Source organism: Staurois parvus, unplaced genomic scaffold, assembly GCF_062004578.1.
Source record: "Staurois parvus isolate SC_StPar_1 unplaced genomic scaffold, SC_StPar_1.0 ptg000608l, whole genome shotgun sequence".
Classification (NCBI taxonomy): Eukaryota; Metazoa; Chordata; class Amphibia; order Anura; family Ranidae; genus Staurois; species Staurois parvus.
In genome coordinates this window covers 1,973,815-1,993,429 of record NW_028318404.1, presented here as the reverse complement: position 1 = coordinate 1,993,429, position 19,615 = coordinate 1,973,815, and the positions used below count along the sequence as shown (strand labels likewise).

At 41.7% G+C, this 19,615-nt stretch overlaps 1 protein-coding gene across 3 annotated transcripts in view; it reads left to right on the top strand.

Moving 5' to 3' along the window:
• The window catches only part of FAM3A (FAM3 metabolism regulating signaling molecule A), a 146,015-nt gene that overhangs the window by 91,269 nt on the left and 35,131 nt on the right, over window positions 1-19,615 (top strand). For 2 of the 3 annotated variants that reach the window (XM_089692941.1, XM_089692942.1), the window contains exons 4-7: window positions 3,356-3,379; window positions 7,832-7,955; window positions 12,567-12,625; window positions 15,759-15,809. In XM_089692941.1, coding sequence (XP_089549067.1) covers window positions 3,356-3,379; window positions 7,832-7,955; window positions 12,567-12,625; window positions 15,759-15,809 — 258 coding nt within the window. The remainder of the gene's footprint in view (window positions 1-3,355; window positions 3,380-7,831; window positions 7,956-12,566; window positions 12,626-15,758; window positions 15,810-19,615) is intronic. The other variant, XM_089692943.1, reaches the window with a different exon arrangement.

Here is a 19,615-nt window from a genome sequence, read left to right as displayed (position 1 = left end):
AACTGTATTGTTGCTGTATTGTCTCCCGTTATATTGTAAAGCGCTGAGCAAACTGTTGGCGCTATATAAATCCTGTATAATAATAATAATTTCAATTATGAAATGCTCCAGTCAATGTAAATGTGCAAAACAATACCAACTGCAATATTGTATTGTTTCCAGAAAAAAGTGCATATAAGTGTTAAAATGTCCAGACTCTAATGAGCCACACAATTTGTCACTACTTGTGATCAAAACCAGCGTAACAGCTCTTCAACACTACACATTCGCTCTTCCATCTTCCTTAAAACTGCTCACTCTCCAGAATTGTTAGATAAGCAGATCTAAATATACTGTATAGCAGAACGGTTTTCTCTAGAATCTTCCTCCAACAGCCACAGGAAAATGGACCCAGATAAACACTGCAGTATACTGATTAACAATATCCGTCTGCAAGCAGGAAGCCCACCTCTCAGTTATTAGATGGAGGAGCTCTGCCACTATGTTACATAGTCCGGTATTGGTAACAAAGACCAGGTCTACCAAATCCTGAAGCCACAGTCATGTGATGTTTCGTCAGAGGATTTACACTAACTGGAGCACTTTATAATTGAAATTTGTGATTTGCACAAAATTGATTTGGTGCACTTCTATGGATGTAATATTTTTTATCTTGGAGTTATTTAGGATTTTTTCCTAGGTAGCACTTTAATAATACAATTCTGATTGCTGTTCACTCTTTTAAGAAATATTAGTATTGGGGTATTCCCTGTTGGCTCTGTTTTACACCTTTTTATAAGTAAAACCTTAAAGGGTAACTCCACTTTTGTGGGAAAAAACAATTGACAAAAAATGATATAGCGTTTGCGATTATGACTCAAGTCATATTGTAATTGAATGTTATTTAAAATGACCTTTCCTTTTCAATCTGCAGTACTGTAATGTTCTGTAAAATGTAATGCAATATGGCTACCTGGAGGCGTTCTGTACAGAATGCCTCCTGAAAATGTAATTTCCTGCTTGAGTGATTGGCTTACTGATTTTCCCATAAGTCTGCATTAAGATACAAGGCAGATTTTTGGCATCCCCTGCAACAAAAATGTAATTTTTTGGTGAGATACTCCCTATGGAAAATCACGTCTAAAGGGATGCAGACCTTGCCAGTTTGCTCATTAGACTCCAATGGAAAGAAGGGGCATCCAAGAGGCACTGGGACTTTGATATGAGCTTAAACAAGGTAGTGAGAGGGTAAAAAACATTTGAAGAGCACAGTGGCTCAGGTTAGGCTGCTAACAACAGGCAATGCCACACTACTTTGGGTACTCCAGCAGGTTACCAGGAAAAAGTGTGCATGTATGGAAGGAGCTCCACACCAAAAGATGTTCTTATCTTTCAAATCTATCAAATTCATTCATTGATGTTATGTTAAAAGATGGCCAATGTGTTTTGAGGGTCAAAGCCCCCTCCCTTCAGCAGGGCTTCAGTTAAAAATGAGAACCTTGAATGGACTCAAAGGCTATCCTGTTTGAATCTGTGCAGGGGAGCTGATTTTTGGAGTAGGATTCTTGATCATAATATGTCAACCGACTTGAAATACGCCCAAAGCCCAAATAAATGTCCCAAATTGTGAAAAATTGTCCAAATTACATCCAGATCTTGATAAATAGGTACCCACTCGTACACAATGAAGATGAATCCCAGATGCTTTTCATATACCTCAAAAAAAGAAAAATCTAGACATAGTGTATTATCTTAGGTCTCAAAGACAGTGCCACACGTGCAGCATGCAAACACTAAAGTGCCACAGCAATCGTGTAAAAATACTCAATATACACCACTGCAAACCATACAGTAAAAGTGCATAATTACCCTAAATTCAATATAATCAACATGTAATTCAAGATTTTAGGCATGGAATATCCTCAGATTGACATCTTCTTCTCCAGACACTTCCCTTAGGCCTCACAAACAGACCAGGGATCAGCGTATGAATCAAATAACATACAAATTTTATTGTAGCCACTTACATTATAAACCGATAAAAACAGCTTCCTGGTCCTGACGATGTGTATACAGCCATATTGTGGTATCAAACAGCTTCCTGATTATAAAGAAGTATATACCGCCACAGTACTTCTAAACACTGACACTTCAGCTCTAGAAGGGTGCCAGGAATACAGACCACCATGTGCTCCAGAATCCAAAATGGCCGCCACGGCACTTCCGGGAACGTCACTACGTCACGTGCCCCGGACGCGTTTCGTCACTTCCGGACTTTGTCCGTGGTGGTATATATTGAGTATTTTTACACAATTGCTGTGGCACTTTAGTGTTTGCATGCTGCACGTGTGGCACTGTCTTTGAGACCTAAGGTAATACACTGTCTAGATTTTTCTTTTTTTGAGGTATATGAAAAGCATCTGGGATTCATCTTCATTGTGTAGGAGTGGGTACCGATTTATCAAGATCTGGATGTAATTTGGACAATTTTTCACGATTTGGGACGGTTGATATATTATATTGGTACTTCAGGGGAAGGATTGTGATACGACTTTAATGGGTATTGTATTTTTGATGTGTGCTGACTTATAGTTATTTTAGGATTTTTGATCAGCAGTGTCTGTATCAGCAGTCAAAATAGGAACTTATTCTTATTCTGACTGCTGATGCAGACACTGCTGGTCAGGAATCGTACTCCAGTAATCGGCTCCCCTGCACAGATTCAAAAAGAAAAACCTTTGACTCCATTCAAGGTTCTCATTTTTAACTGACGCCCTTATGAAGGAGGAGTTCCTTTGACACCCGAAACACGTTGGCTGTCTTTTAACAAAACATCAGTAAATTAATTTGGACTCTTATCTTTTGGTCTGGCTCTTCTTCCATATATGCACAAGTTTACTCAGAGCCCTGCAGGTGTGGCAGCTGATTGATAATTGTAAAATCTCTCCCACACAAATCCACTCTGTATGTGGACACGGACAAACAAACAGCTCTTTCTTCAGAATACCAAAACGTTAGAATCTGCAACAAAGTTTTTTACAATCCTTGCAATGTACATAGATCAGCCAAAGGGGAATGTTTTTTGCAACAAACGTGGAGTTACTCTTTAATAAAATGTGTGTGTGGGGGGGGGGGGGGGGGATATTTATCATTAGTCTGATCGCTCTGGTGAGTGGCTTTCATTTATTTAGAAGTCCTCATACCACTTGATGAACTGGGACTAAACAGGTAACATTAGGACCCAAGTGGACACCGCTGGTTTTCCTTTTTCTACTTCTCCTCCTAAATGTATCCTATTATCATGCTGTGATTTGGTGGGCTGTTAGTTGTGTTTTTTTTTTTCCCCTGATGCCTCAATTGTGCTCGTTGTCCGCAGGTCCCGAAGTGAGCACTACAGCTGGTAAGTATCCACACCAGTGTCTGGATAAACCTTGGTTACTTCATTTCTAATCTCAGTTTTACCCTTCACAAAAGCAAAATCTCTTACTAACCTTCTAACCCCATCATGAATTCATCATTAATTGTCGCAGCTGAGCTTTAGTGTAGCTTGATTGCACTGCGTCCATATCCTGAAAATGCATGTTCATGCTGAAGCACGATCTTGGTAATATTTCAGTCTGCATGGTAATACGTGAAATAAACACCTTTTAAAACCATCATGCATGGAAATAAACAATGCAGGTTGCTGGATTTACATTATACTTTGTCTCCAGTTCACCAACTATGGTCATTAATTGTTTTCCATCATAGGATGTGATACACGGTGCTCAAATCACAAAGCTTGGGATGTTTTTATTTTTAAAAAGTGACAGCTATTTTTAGTTGAGTCCTATGCTGTGTGAATTGAGCCTATGGCCTTCAAGTATTAGTCGATCAGCATGATAGGATTTAAAGCGGTAGTAAACTTGTTCCAAAAAAAAAAAAAAAACAGTTTCCTCCTGTACTGTAATATCATAGTGTGCTAGTATGCACTGTATACTAGCGCATTATGTGAAACGTACCTTAAAATGAAGCCCTCCAGCGGCACGCTGTCACCGCTGACAGGGCTTCCATCTTGACCCGGTCTTCTTTCCCTGTTCCCGGACTGCAGCTGCTTGAATGGCTGAGCCGCCGATGATGTTGCTCCTGCACATGCGTGTGGTAATTTCAGCCACAGTATTTTACCTACAGAAATGAGAGTTTACTACCACTTTAACAGCAGGTTGGCAGTTTCTGTGTAACCTATAGCAGTAGAGAAGGGCAACAAACCTTTTGCAGTCAAATTGTTTGTTTTAGTTTTTGTTATATAGGTACAGATACTACTTGATGCAGGATTGTTAGGGCCATGTGACATTGGCAATCGTGATACTGGTGGCTACTCACCAGCAACCAAATCACTAAAGAGGCTCACTTGTGCCCATGTTGTCACTAGCAAGGGAGCACTCAGGTGAGCAGTCTGTTCAGCTGATGCGGCATGGCCTTTAGGTTTGAGTGTCAATACTTTTGGGCCAAGGTAATTATTGCCCGGCTACTTCAGGTGATATCTAAAACCAAAGCTTTTTTGCTTCTTTCTATGGAATTGTGTATACCCCTTCTCAGGTTTATTTTTTTGTTATCTGCACCCTGTTTGAGAGATTTTCCTTTACATCCTGTCCTTTTGGATACAACAGTGAGTGAGAGGAAAAGTGAATATCTCCGGTGTAAACAGAAATCAAAACCTGACAAGATTTTAACCCCCCAACAATCTACCCTTAACATAGAAAAGGAGGCTTTGGGAGTAGGTACACTTTGTTAGCCATGGTAATGTAATAAAGAATTAGGTTAGAGCTGGGCTTGGGTTAGGGGGTCTTGCAAGGGTCAAATGGTAAGTGGGAAAAGGTTGGCATATACCTGTGAGGACAGGCTGATTGTCTTCCCCCCCCCCCCCCCCCAAAACTTACCTGAGCCTGCTCTTGGTCCGATCCAATGATGTGCACAAGAGCAGCGGTTCTTCCGGGACTATCTTCCCCTGTTGGCTCCAACGGCTGTTGATCACAGCCAGTGACAAGGGAGTGGGACTAAGCCATGCTCTGTGTGTCCCATAGATGCACAGAGACGGCTCGTGAGCAAGTGTCCCTAGAGCAAACAGCTTGCTCTGGGGGCACTCTACAAGGGGGAGGTGCCAGAAGCACTAGCAGGGGAACCAAGAAGAGGAGAATTGGGGTTGCTCTGTGCAAAACTATTGCAGAGAGCAGGTAAGTATGACATGTTTGTTAATTTTAAATTAAAAAAAAAAAATGTTTAGAACCACTTTAATTTATCTAACTGGTGACTAACTGAATCAAACATTCAGTCATTGGAATCTGAAGCTCATACGAAGCTTGTTCTAGGTCAGTAGCTAGTAGTGGGTGAAGGAAGATCATGATGGCAACCCCTAGAACCTGCATCTCTCAAATCAGTCCAGGATGGCTTCCCCTATATTCCTGTTTTCACAGGTTCCCTTTAAGGCTGAGTTGAGGGTCTGTTGTGTTTTTCAAAGTCCTGGAAGCTGTATTTTTAGTGCATGTTTGGTGTGGTAAAAAAAAGGGCACCAGAAACGCACCTCTTATTGAAATGAATGGAAAACACAGCAAAAATTGGGTTGCGTTTCTGGGGCGTTTTTTTTTTTTTTTTTAGTCAGACGCCATTTTTTCACAGGTGCAAAATGCACCAGAAATGTGGCAAAAACGCACATGTATTTTTACCATGAAGCGGTGTGAAAGTACCCTTAGAGTTAGGGTCAGGTTATCTGTTAAAGGTGAACTCCACAGAATTGAAATGCATATATGTAAAAACTGCAATAAAATTTGGCGATCAGTGCTAATATCTGCTTGAAAAAGGGACAAATACAGTACCTTACCCTCAGGTCCCTTCCATGCATTAACCCTATCTGTTACCCTAACCTTTACAGTGAATCTATGGCCAGGCTATGGAGCAACTATCCATCCCAGTCCTTATCTTGGGACTACAGAATGATTAGCCCTTATGTTGTAGAGATGGGAGAATAGGTCAGTGTGATTAGTTTGTCAAGAGAAAACTGGGGCAGGGCTAACCACACTCGCTCTACAGAAATGTTGAGTTTTGTTTGCCCACAACATGGCATAGGAGCGGAGTGCATTTCTGACAGATCCACAAGTGTTTTTCTTTTTGTGGATGGTTTTTAACTGGATAAAATATGGGGACATATGCATATATTGCAGATATGTACTGAGGTTGTTTATTTTGCTTTGACATACACACTTATGACCTTACCTTTCTGACCTTCTAGCTGCTGGCATCCCAACCAATGACATCATCAGTTGATAAGGAGGACATCGGGTGCATGCACAGAATCTTTGTTTGCCCCTCCAATGCCCTTCTCTGTCAGCATTCACATTAGCTGAGAAAGACACACTGGTACTGACTAGTATTCCAGAGTGCAAATGTGTATTTGCTTTGGAAGAATACATCACCTCAAACATTGGGTGCCCTATGTGTGTGAATGTGTGTAAAATAGTTTTTTACATTTTAGAATGGGGTGTCTTGAGATTGTGCAGAAATTTAAAGGGTGCCTTGACTGAAAAAAAGAATGTTAAGAATATGTCAATTCTTGAATGTCTACAGCCTGGCCACAGATTTCAGCTAACACTAACCCTCCATAATGTAACCCTAACCCCTTTTTTGCATACTCTGCTTTCATGGAATGTTCTTTTGCCAAACACAAACTCTACCTATGTGACAAATACCAGCATCTACTGTTTCATGGGGACTGTTTTCCTGCCGAAGCCTTTGAAATCTGTCAAGTCAGTCTTGTGATCCATTCACCCTTGCACACAGCACAGCTATATCCTCTACTGTAGCAGCAGCCCTGCTTGGTTAATAAACTGCACAAAAAACACCCCCTAGCTTACTAATTGGACAGTTATGCAGCAGCAGCCACGCGCTATGTTCCTCTGTCTTCTCTCTCCGCTTTGTAGTTATGTCACCGTATTCCCTGATGTGCACTGTAGCAGGGCTTGATTTGCTTGTTGCTGCTTCACAGGGGATTACAGAATAATGGTATTAAAACAAATTCTGGTACTTTCACTCTAAGGGTCAATTTTTTAGGTTAGGCCTGAAATGATTTATCTTTGTCTCATTTTTTTACATCACAAAAACCTGAGATTTTAACGGGTGCATAGACTTTTTATATCCACTGTATGTGTGGGGTTTTTTTTTTTTTTTTTTAATTTAAAATGGAAATAAACCACCATAAAAAAAAAATGAGGCCCCATAGAGCTTTTTGTTATAGTGTATACGAATGCACAGCATATTTGCACATTTTGACACACTTGCCTACAAAGTGATCTCCAGCATTGCAATGTCCATGTTCTATCACCGGCTCTTCCATCTTCACCTGGTGTTTTTCCAGGTGCCAAGTCTTCGATTGTTTTGATTGGTCAGGATGTCATAACCCTGTCCCAGCACAGAATCATGCCAAGATTGTACAATGAATTGCACAAGTGCAGCTTGGTGTACATTAAAAAAAGGTAAACGTTTATGACAGAAGAGACCTACAACACAATAAATAAAAAAAAAGGGGGGGGTGACTCCCACTTTAAATTCATGTTTTCATTCAGTGCTGAAAGCCTTGTGCTGGGTTCCTGGCTAGAAAAACAAATGCATCATTATACAGTGCATGTGCTTCATTTGTTCAATGGATGCGCCAGGGTAGAAAACTGTATCACATCTTTGTGGCATACAGTTCAAATGGGAATGGAGGGGGATCTCTTATAACTTGGCATCCTCATGAGAGACCTATCCATATGGGACATCCTCAGTCCTTGTTTCACCTGTTCATCATCTCTCTGTGACATCTCACTGTCTCTTTTCTTAGACCCACGTCCTAGGAGGTTCAAGTGTGGTTTACCACAGCCGTGTCCTGAGAAACATTTTGCCTTCCGAATGGTGAGCGGAGCAGCAAATGTCATTGGGCCCAAGATCTGCTTTGAAGATAAAATGTGAGTGCTGGGATATGCATTTAACACTGTTTCGGTTTCTACCAAAATTAGTACTGAACAGGAGTCGGTCAGGATAGTCTTTACATGTCACTGTCAAGGTTCCCATCTAGTACTGGACGTTGTCATTAAGCAGTGCTAGTTTTACAACTGAGTATTACATATCATTTTATGCTGTGACCCTTAACCACTTGCCAACCGTGCTATAGCTGAATGACGGCTACAGCGTGGTTGTCCAGTTCTGGGAGGGCGTCATACAGTGAGGAACAGAGGTATTTGAACACCCTGCGATTTTGCAAGTTCTCCCACTTAGAAAATCATGTAGGGGTCTGAAATACACATTGTAGGTGCATTCCCACTCTGAGAGACAGAATTTTAAACAAAAATTCAGGAAATCACATTGTATGATTTTTAAAGAATTTATTTGTGTTGCACTGCTGAACATAAGTATTTGAACACCTAAGAAACAGCAGGAATTCTGGCTCTCAAAGACCTGTTACTGTGCCTTTAAAAAGTCCACCTCTACTCCACTCATTAATCTAACTCAGTAGCACCTGTCTGAGCTCCTTAAAGACACCTGTCCACCCCACAGTCAGTCAGACGCCAACGACTACCATGGGCAAAAGAGCTGTCAAAAGACACCAGAGACAAAATTGTGGACCTCCACAAGGCTGGAAAGAACTACGGGGCAATTTCCAAGCAGCTTGGTGAAAATAGATCAACTGTTGGAGCAATTGTTAGAAAATGGAAGAGGCTAAAGACGACTGTCAGTCTCCCTCGGACTGGGGCTCCATGCAAGATCTCACCTCGTGGGGTATCACTGATGATAAGAAAGGTGAGGAATCGGCCCAGAACTACAAGGGAGTTGCTGGTCAATGACATGAAGAGAGCTGGGACCACAGTTTCAAAGGTCACTGTCGGTAGAACACTACGCCGTCATGGTTTCAAATCATGCATTGCATGGAAGGTTCCCCTGCTCAAGTCATCACATGTCCAGGCCCGTCTGAAATTTGCCAATGACCATCTGGATGATCCAGAGGAGGCATGGGAGAAAGTCATGTGGTCAGATGAGACCAAAGTAGAACTTTTTGGTCTAAACTTCACTCGTCGTGTTTGGAGGAAAAAGGATGAGTTGCATCCCAAGAACACCATCCCTACTGTGAAGCATGGGGGTGGTAACGTTATGCTTTGGGGGTGCTTTTCTGCGAAGGGGACAGGATGACTGCACTGTATTAAGGAGAGGATGAATGGGGCCATTTATTGTGAGATTTTGAGCAACAACCTCCTTCCCTCAGTCAGAGAATTGAAGATGGGTCGTGGCTGGGTCTTCCAACATGACAACAACCCGAAGCACACAGCCAGGATAACCAAGGAGTGGCTCCGTAAGAAGCATATCAAGGTTCTGGAGTGGCCTAGCCAGTCTCCAGACCTAAATCCAATAGAACATCTTTGGATGGAGCTGAAACTCCGTATTGTTCAGCAACAGCCCCGAAACCTGGCAGATGTAGAGGAGATCTGTGTGGAGGAGTGGGCCAAAATCCCTTTTGCAGTGTGTGCAAACCTGTTCAAGAACTACAGGAAACGTTTGACCTCTGTAATTGCAAACAAAGGCTTCTGTACCAAATATTAACACTGATTTTATCAGGTGTTCAAATACTTATGTTCAGCAGTGCAAGACAAATAAATTCTTTACAAATCATACAATGTGATTTCCTGAATTTGTTTTTAAGGTCTGTCTCTCAGAGTGGGAATGCACCTACAATGTGAATTTCAGACCCCTCCATGATTTCTAAGTGGGTGTTCAAATACTTCTGTTCCTCACTGTATATATAGAGTCAGTGAACACTGCAACAAAGGATAGCCCGGGTGCAAGCCATATAAAGCATGCACAAATATAATCCGCAAATAGGTGCACTCCATGGCTCTTGGCAACAGAGATATTTGTTTAAAAGTATTGTTTATTCAGGTCGATATTTCAGTCCTTTGTGACAAAGTAAAATATATATACACATACTTACATTTTTTAACATTTTTATTTTACATGTGTATGTGTGCCAGAGCTTGCTGAAGTCTACTAGATAATTTTTTAAAAGCTAAACTCTAGGATTTGGTTTTTTGTCCATGCAGTTTTAAGTTTTGCACAGATCCGACACACAGAAATGCACTCTGGCAGAGAATAGGATCTGATGATTTTTTTTTCCTGCTGCAATTTCACTTACAATTCCCTTTCCCGCCTCACCCAGTGACTGGACAATGAAAGGAGAAGCAGCAAGCATACAGAAGAGCTCATTTTTGTTTTCTCCACCTAATCAGCATGATCTTTGCACTGCAGTGCACTTGATTAGTTTCTCATGGTGCTTCTTTCTCCTCTCTGAACTTTGATGAATAAGACTGCACAGTAGAATGAAATATGCTAATATTAAATCAAATTCAGATACTTGCACTACTTGCATTTAAAAAAAAAAAAAAGAGAGAAGAATGTCTTGAATACTGAGCGGTGTTAATTAGTGCCTAATATACCTGCATGGAGTTCGGCTTTTAAGTTGCCAGTAGCAGTTACATTAAAGTGGTAGTTTAGTACCTGTGAAATGAAAAGCATACCCTTCTATATTCTTGTATTTGCCTCAATCTGTAGCATGTAGTGTGAATCCCGTCTGAACTCTCCTTTTCTATATCTGATTGAGTCACTTCTGGCAGCTTTTCCCTACACAAGGCAGTCTTTCCCTGCCCCTAACCCCCCCAGCACACACAGTTAATTGTTAATATTTTGTTGAGAATCCTTTACTGGCAATGACTGCCAGAAGTCTGGAGCCCATTGGCATTACCATAGACTTGGTTTCCTCCTTTCTGATGCTTTGCCGGGCTCTAAATGTTTGTCTTCATTTAGTTTTGCCTTCAGCAAATGAAATGCATGCTCAGTTGGGTTGAGATCAGGTGATTTCAGAATATTTCACTTCTTTTCCTTTAGAAGCTCCTGGGTTGCTTTTGCAGTGTGTTTTGTATCATTGTCCATCTGTACGGTAACGCTCCATCCAATCAACTTTGCTGCATTTGGCTGAATCTGGGCTGACAGTATATCTCTAAACATTGCAGAATTCATCTGGCTACTTCTGTCTTCTGTCACATCATCAATAAACACCAATGACCCAGTGCCACTGGAAGCCATGCATGCCCATGCCATCACACTGCCTCCACCATGTTTTACAGATGATGTGTGCTTTGGATCATGATCTGTTCCAAGCCTGCTTCACACTTTTTTTCTTCCGGTCATTCTGGTACTGATAATCTCAGTTTCATCCGACCAAAGAATGTTTTTCCAGAACTGGTCTGGCTTTTTTAGATTTTTTTTGGCAAAGTCTTATCTGGCTTTTCTATTCTTCAGGCTTATGAATGGTTTGCACCTTGTGGTGAAACCTCTGTATTTGCTCTCGTGAAGTCTTCTCTTGATTGTAGACTTTGACAAGAACACCTACTGGAGAGTGTCCTTCACTTGTCTGAATGTTGTGAATGGGTTTTTCTTTACCATAAAGAAGCTCCTGCGGTCATCCACCACTGTTGTCTTCCGTGGACATCCATGCCTTTTTACTTTTGGCCCTTTGAAAAAAGGGGGATGGCTACTCTTAGGAGCTGTAATTCCTAGACCCTTCCTCTAATTTGGATGTACATACCCTCAAATTAAACCTGAGTGTGCACTTTCAGCCCATATCCATTATATAACAATAGCTTGAATATGTTTTGGTAAATACCTGAACAAAGCTAAAATTGTGCCCAAATATATATGGACCTAACTGTAGGTGATTGACCGCTTCAGATGTGCATGTTTCCCTGTGAGACACTGTAGGGGGTCCTTACCCTCCACTCAGGTCTCAGATTATACTCAGCTCTGTGCTATGGTGTGTTGCATCCGATCCTCCTAAGGTCAGTCACTTTATTTTGGCTTATGTAAAGGGTTTATTATCACTTTGATCTTTCCATTGATAGGTACGTTCAGGACTTCTCCACTTTTTAAATGTTTGCTGAATGTGATGTTCTTCAGAGTGGCATTTACAATCTGAAATGAAAGAATATGTAAACGCTTACCTTAAAAACCCATTCAGTTTAAAATAGATATTAAAGGAAGTGTGTGTGTACTATATATTTTTTATTTATTTGATCATAAATATATTTTTTTCTTTTCTTTTTGTAAGTGATCACATAACCTGTTCTCAGCTGCATAAGGATTTGGAGAGGTTGGGGTGGAGAAACAGTAGAGCACTGATCTTCTCAGTAAATGGCAATGCAGAGGGAGCATGTCAGCACAAGTGTTGACCATTGCCTGACAGGCAGGCTGCTCTTCCAGCACAGCCAGAAAACTTGACACTCTAGGATGTACTCTCATTCCTAGCGTGGTCAGTGTGAAATAGAAAAGCAGGGGGTCTGGCAGGATCACCAGGTATTTCAAACAAAGGAATAAATACAAAGAGAACAGAAGACTTTTTCATACAAGTACATGGTACAACAGACACACATGAGGAATTTGAAATGTTGGGGTATTCTTTAAAATCTGAACTAACAGTTGTAAATGAATGATGTGACTCTGTATGCTCAGTTCAGATCTTTGTCATCTCATTATAGGTTGATGAGCAGTGTCCAGAACAACGTTGGCCGAGGCCTGAACATTGCACTTGTTAATGGTCAGTCACCTACCTAAGAATGGATATTGTATGATGATCTTAGCATTGCCGTAACAACAAATAGATGCATAGTAGAGAAAACCTGTACCAAGAGAGTGTTATTCAGGGCACGTGAAACTTGGGGTGAAAAAAGTATGAAAGTAGGTACTTCAGCTGGAAATTAAGTCTTTAGGCTTAATGTAGTCTCATCTATTGGCAAGCCCAGATATACCATTAGGCATAGTGCAACTGTGGCTATAGGGGCAGAGGAACTTTCCTGTATGGTTATTGCACACACATTCCCCCCCCCCCAACTATAAGAAATATATTGTTATCTCCTATAATGAGCTTATTTTTATACAGCCACAATATTCAAAGATGGGTAAAGACTAGTGAAACAAGCAAAGATTCTCCATAAGTGGTGATGCTAACAGAGAGCCTTTACATCTGAATAACAAAGGTTGTGTTTCTATGGACTCCAGTGATGGAAATCCATTCCTTTTCACCATTAAACACAGCCTCATCTAGAGCCAGAAACGTACACTTTACTGCAGCTTGCAGTTCCTCTCCAGTGACTCTGTTGCCCAGAAAAGTTTTTGTGTTTTTTTTATTATAAAGGGGTACCCTGCGAAAGAAGGCCACTCATATTTAACTCCTCTTTGATTCCTTCCACCCACCTCAATGTTAGAACTGTGTCCTGTAGTAAAATTGCTTTGTCTTATTTTGGGTCCAAGGCAAGACCAGCTACTTGCACCCCCCCAAAAAACTTCAAAACAAAACGCCACACGGAGCTAATCCTTGCCATCATAGCTCCGTGTAGGGCAATGCCTGGGGAGCTGGGAGGAAGTGATGTTGTGTGCAGCACTGCTTTCGTGGCACCCCATTGGCTGGATACCTCTTGACAGATTGGCTAGAGCTTGCAGATGATAGCTTCGTCTTCAGCTAATATCATCCAATCTTGTCAGGGGACAGTAACACCAGGACCCAGAAGTGATGTTTTATACATTTCGTCCTGGTCATTAACAGGAAGGGGAGATCAGTGAACAGGTGTTTGCTGATCTCCCTCCCTTCTATCGGTGGCACCCACCATGCAGGTCCCAGATCCGCTGATCGGAACGCGGAGCCTGGGAATTATGGCAGGGCACATGGGGGGTGGAAGTGATCTGGAGGCTGCACAGCTAATGGATCATTTCCACCTGACATTCAGCCTGTCAGATTTGCACACACTCAAGGAGATGCTTTTTGTTAGTTCTTATATACACTTGTGTTTGAGGGACATTAAAAATGTGTGGCTGAACCACACTTTTACCATCCCCCAACCACTCCCCATTATGCTGCAAAAGCACTGCCACCATAGTACAGCAGTGGGGGGGGGTTACAAAACACCCCGCCACTATTGCCATACTATGGTGGCAGTGCCTTTGCAGCATAATGGGGAGCGGTTGGGGGATGTTAAAATTGTGGCTCGGCTGCATATTTTTAATGTCCCTCAAACACAAGTGTAAATAAGAACTAACAAGAAGCATCTCACTGTGCATATGTGATCATCATCCTTATGATGATCACACATTACAGAAAGTGCTGTATGTCTGTTTGTATACAGTGTGTGACTGTATCTCTGTCTGTTCCTCAGAAAACAAATTGTGATATTGCCTGTGCACCGGGTTTCCATTACTGCCTGTGCCCTCGGCCACCTCTCTGTTGATTCATCTTATGCCGCCAGGCTACAGCCTTGCCTTCTGTCATCCTCAGCAGAGGAGGGGATAATCACTCTGCCAGTGAAAGGCTGTGAGCAGCCGTGGCCGGCCTCCACTGATCAGCATTGTAAAATGCAGCGTGGCTTTAGCTGCCTGCACCTGAAATTTGAAAAAAAAAAAAAAGTCCCTCTCTGCTCCTCACCTCCTGGGTCCCCTGGTGAACTGAGGGGCCCAGGAAAAATATAATTATTGTTATAGCAAGAGCCAGCTGTACTATCCTATCAGCGGCCCTGGCTGCGCCCAAGACGCCTGTCTAGTTTGCCTAGTGGTAGCTCTGGTCGTGTATTGCACCCAGTAGGAGAAAATGCCACACACACATCAAGGGACCAAACATCTGATACAAGAGTTTTGGATGCTTTCAGCAGATGTATCTGTGTACAACTAGCAACTTGAGACTATGCTATTTTCTGGTGTTTATCATGAAACTCTGCAAAAGGCTTTTTTTCCAAACAGCCTCCACATGGCACATTTAAACCCAAACAATAAACCTCTCCAATTTACTTCCTTCTGTTATGTTAAATATACAATTGAAAAGTGCTATATATGTTGGATAAGTACAAAAGAAAACCTGTTGACCTTTTTAGAAATTCAGAGCTGTCCTATATCTTCATGTGTTATCTCAGTAAGTGGAATCAGCCCTCCAAGTTCTTAACTTAGACTACAGAACAATTCACTTCTATGTTGAAGAGATGTTGGGCATGACATGAAGGGATTCTCTAGTTTACAATAAGAAAATTGGGCAGAGCTGACACCATTTCCTATATTCCCAGAAATGTTACTGGTGTTTGCAATCCATAACAGGAAATTAGGAGTTGAGCGTGCATATCTGGTAGATGAACGGGTACTTGAGGGGGTCTTTAAAACATGGGAGGAAATATGCATATATTGTAGACAAGTCCGTTTTCTAATTCACACCCCTGCACAGTCTGGCAAGTTACAATCTAATTCCCCGGTCCAACTTTGCAGCTTTTATCTCTCTACCACTAGACTGCACATTGGACAGATGATCATCATCATCATCATGTCCAATGTGTAATGGTGACCATTGTCATCTAAAAATAACCCGAGGGGGAATCCAACATTTTTCTAGTTGTCCCCAGAACAACAGGAAAATTAAGGGTAATCGTATCTTCAATGGGCACATCTGTTTCAGGGACAACTGTCTAAGAGGAGAATTCCCTTCACTTAAGGAGATTTCCTATGACTCCCTGCTGCCTGTTTGGGACAGGCAGTAGAGGGAAATGTCCCCAATGCACAGCAAAAAAATGTTTTTACTATATACTTTAAGTTGTTTGCTTGGATTTGAGCAATAATATATACATTGTATGAGGGATAAATGTATCTGCCTTTTTGCTTTTTATTAAAAAAAAAAATTACATTTGTTCATATTTTCCCAGGAGTGAGCGGGGAGCTTATTGAAGCCAAATCTTTTGACATGTGGGATGGAGGTAAGATGCTACACGTATCATGCACATTTTCCTTTAAATATTTGATATTTTATAATAAGAAATAGCAGTTCTCAGGGCTTGGGTGACAAGGTTGTCCAAGTATGTTATTATTATTATACAGAATTTATATAGCGCCAACAGTTTGCTCAGCGCTGTACATTATAATGGGAGACAGTACACAAGACAGTACAGTAACAATACAATTCAATACACGAGGGGTTCAAGAGCCCTGCTCTTTGGAGCTTTCAATTTAGGAGGGAATATGTAAATTAGTTTCCTTGATGGAGTTGCTCCTTTGCTGTCAAGGGCCTCTGCATTGGAAAAGGTAAGTGGTCTCATGGTAATGTTGCTGGGGAGTAGTGTCCACCAACATGTGCAACACTCCAGTGTCCTGCCTTAACAAACACCCACTATTCCTGTAGAAATCATACCTATCTTCAAGGACCCAAGTGGTTGGCAGCCCTTTCTAGAACTTTGTGCTCACTGCCAGGTCAAATTGTAACTAAGGCTAAATCTACTCCCACCCCCATTCTAAGACAACTTTATCTACCCTATTAAAGAAAAATGCCTCCACTTACCTATTCTGTTTCAATAATGTTTGTTGAAGTTTTACATACAATACAAAACAAATAGACAGTAGAAAGGCTTTCAGCTGACACATGGCCCAATTGGAGGTGGCCAGCCACAAATGGGCACTTTACCTATTCTGAAGGCGCCAGGGTCCTGTTCAAGGATTGGGTCCCATCACTTACTTTAGTGTGGAGGAGAGGTAATGTAGACAGAATAGTCTTAGAATGAGAATGGGAGTAGATTTATCCGTAGTTAGAATTTGTAATTGCACTTTAAATTTACATTGTTAAACCATAGCTGACTGCTCAGTATACCACAAGAGATGTAACTGCTGTGGTTGATCCCTTGATTATTGAACCCATGGAGCAAATGGCTGTAGTTTTAAATTCCAGATGTGTTGGTCTGCTGGAAGCTTCCTGTCTCATCTCTCGTATGGGTCTTATGTGAGTACACTTTTATGTAGGGCATTCTGGTTGGAGTGTTGGCCTGCCAAGCACTTGTGTAAGAAGCATACAGTCAGGTCCATAAATATTGGGACATCGACACAATTCTAACATTTTTGGCTCTATACACCACCACAATGGATTTGAAATGAAACGAACAAGATGTGCTTTAACTGAAGACTGACAGCTTTAATTTGAGGGTATTTACATCCAAATCAGGTGAACGGTGTAGGAATTACAACAGTTTGCATATGTGCCTCCCACTTGTTAAGGACCCAAAGGTAATGGGACAGAATAATAATCATAAATCAAACTTTCACTTTTTAATACTTGGTTGCAAATCCTTTGCAGCCAATTACAGCCTGAAGTCTGGAATGCATAGACATCACCAGACGCTGGGTTTCATCCCTGGTGATGCTCTGCCAGGCCTCTACTGCAACTGTGTTCACATCCTTCTTGTTATTGGGGCATTTTCCCTTCAGTTTTGTCTTCAGCAAGTGAAATGCATGCTCAATCGAATTCAGGTCCCGTGATTGACTTGGCCATTGCATAACATTCCACTTCTTTCCCTTAAAAAACTCTTTGGTTGCTTTTGCAGTATGCTTTGGGTCATTGTCCATCTGCACTGTGAAGCGGCGTCCAATGAGTTCTGAAGCATTTGGCTGAATATGAGCAGATAATATTGCCCGAAACACTTCAGAATTCATCCTGCTGCTTTTGTCAGCAGTCACATCATCAATAAATACAAGAGAACCGGTTCCATTGGCAGCCATACATGCCCACTCCATGACACTACCACCACCATGCTTCACTGATGAGGTGGTATGCTTAGGATCATGAGCAGTTCCTTTCCTTCTCCATACTCTTCTCTTCCCATCCCTCTGGTACAAGTTGATCTTGGTCTCATCTGTCCATAGGATGTTGTTCCAGAACTGTGAAGGCTTTTTTAGATGTCGTTTGGCAAACTCTAATCTGGCCTTTCTGCTTTTGAGGCTCACCAATGGTTTACATCTTGTGGGGAACCTTCTGTATTCACTCTGGAGAAGTCTTCTCTTGATTGTTGACTTTGACACACATACACCTACCTCCTGGAGAGTGTTCTTGATCTGGCCAACTGTTGTGAAGGGTGTTTTCTTCACCAGGGAAAGAATTCTTTGGTCATCCACCACAGTTGTTTTCCGTGGTCTTCCGGGTCTTTTGGTGTTGCTGAGCTCACCGGTGCGTTCCTTCTTTTTAAGAATGTTCCAAACAGTTGTTTTGGCCACGCCTAATGTTTTTGCTATCTCTCTGATGGGTTTGATTTTTCAGCCTAATGATGGCTTGCTTCACTGATAGTGACAGCTCTTTGGATCTCATCTTGAGAGTTGACAGCAACAGATTCCAAATGCAAATAGCACACTTGAAATGAACTCCGGACCTTTTATCTGCTCATTGTAATTGGGATAATGAGGGAATAACACACACCTGGCCATGGAACAGCTGAGAAGCCAATTGTCCCATTACTTTTGGTCCCTTAACAAGTGGGAGGCACATTTGCAAACTGTTGTAATTCCTACACCGTTCACCTGATATGGATGTAAATAACCTCAAATTAAAGCTGACAGTGTGCAGTTAAAGCACATCTTGTTCGTTTCATTTCAAATCCATTGTGGTGGTGTATAGAGCCAAAAATGTTAGAATTGTGTTGATGTCCCAATATTTATGGACCTGACTGTATGTGATCCACATAGCTTTCAAGGGACAATATTTCTTCAGACAGACCCTTGATATGATTATCAAGAATGTTTGTGGCAAGAGCGCCCATCTTTTACATAGAAAACTAAAGAGCAGATTGCAGAGTCTTTTCCCTCTCTGTCTGGTACTCATAGTCTACCATATCCCCAGACAGACCCTTCTCTGTTACACGCAGACTTTCTAGAGTTGGAGTAATGTTTGTTAAAGTTGAACATGGGGCACAAAAAGTTAATTGAAATATTTTTCTTCAGTAGCCGCAAAAGAGATAAATGGGGCCTATACACTAACAGTTCCTGGCTCTGCCCTTTGGCCTGTCTTTTGCACTTTTGGCATTCACCAAGGTGCTGGCCCCAGTATTAGCCCTCCTGCCTTTTCAGGGAATGCCCATTGTGGGATGCTTAGACAACCTTCTGTTAAGGGAACAGTCAGTGCAGGTTTTGTCAGGCAATGCGGCTTTGTGGCTGTTAGCATTCTGAAAGGCCATGGTTTTTTCTGTCCTGTTTCGGAGACTGTTGGCTCCCCGAAAAACCAGCCTCCCCCCACAAGTAAAACCACCCACTCTGCATTTCTCGTTACATCTTTTCCTAAATAATGTGTACTTTCTGCTATCCCGCTCTACTACTTCATATTTTTCACCTTGGACACAAAATCTTCCCACTTTCCCCACCTCCTATAATATAACCCCATCTTGTCCTTACAATTTCTCCATCCTATTTATCTGGTTCACTCTTTCCACCTAATCCTCTTCTCTCGGCACCTCTGAACTATGCCAAAACTTAGGTATCAGACCTTTTGCCGCATTCAGATAGTACCATATACCCGAATCCTTGTATTTATTCACTGATAGCTCTGAACTATGTAGTAGACACAACTCTGGGTCCAAACCTATCTTTGTCCCAGAGACCATCCCAATCAAATGAACTATTGTCTCCCAGAAACCTTGAATCTTTGGGCGTTCCCACCATATGTGATATAACGTACCTATCTTTCCACACCCTCGCCAACACTCTGGTGTATTCTCCCCACTCATCTTATATTCAACGTTCGGTGCAATGTGCC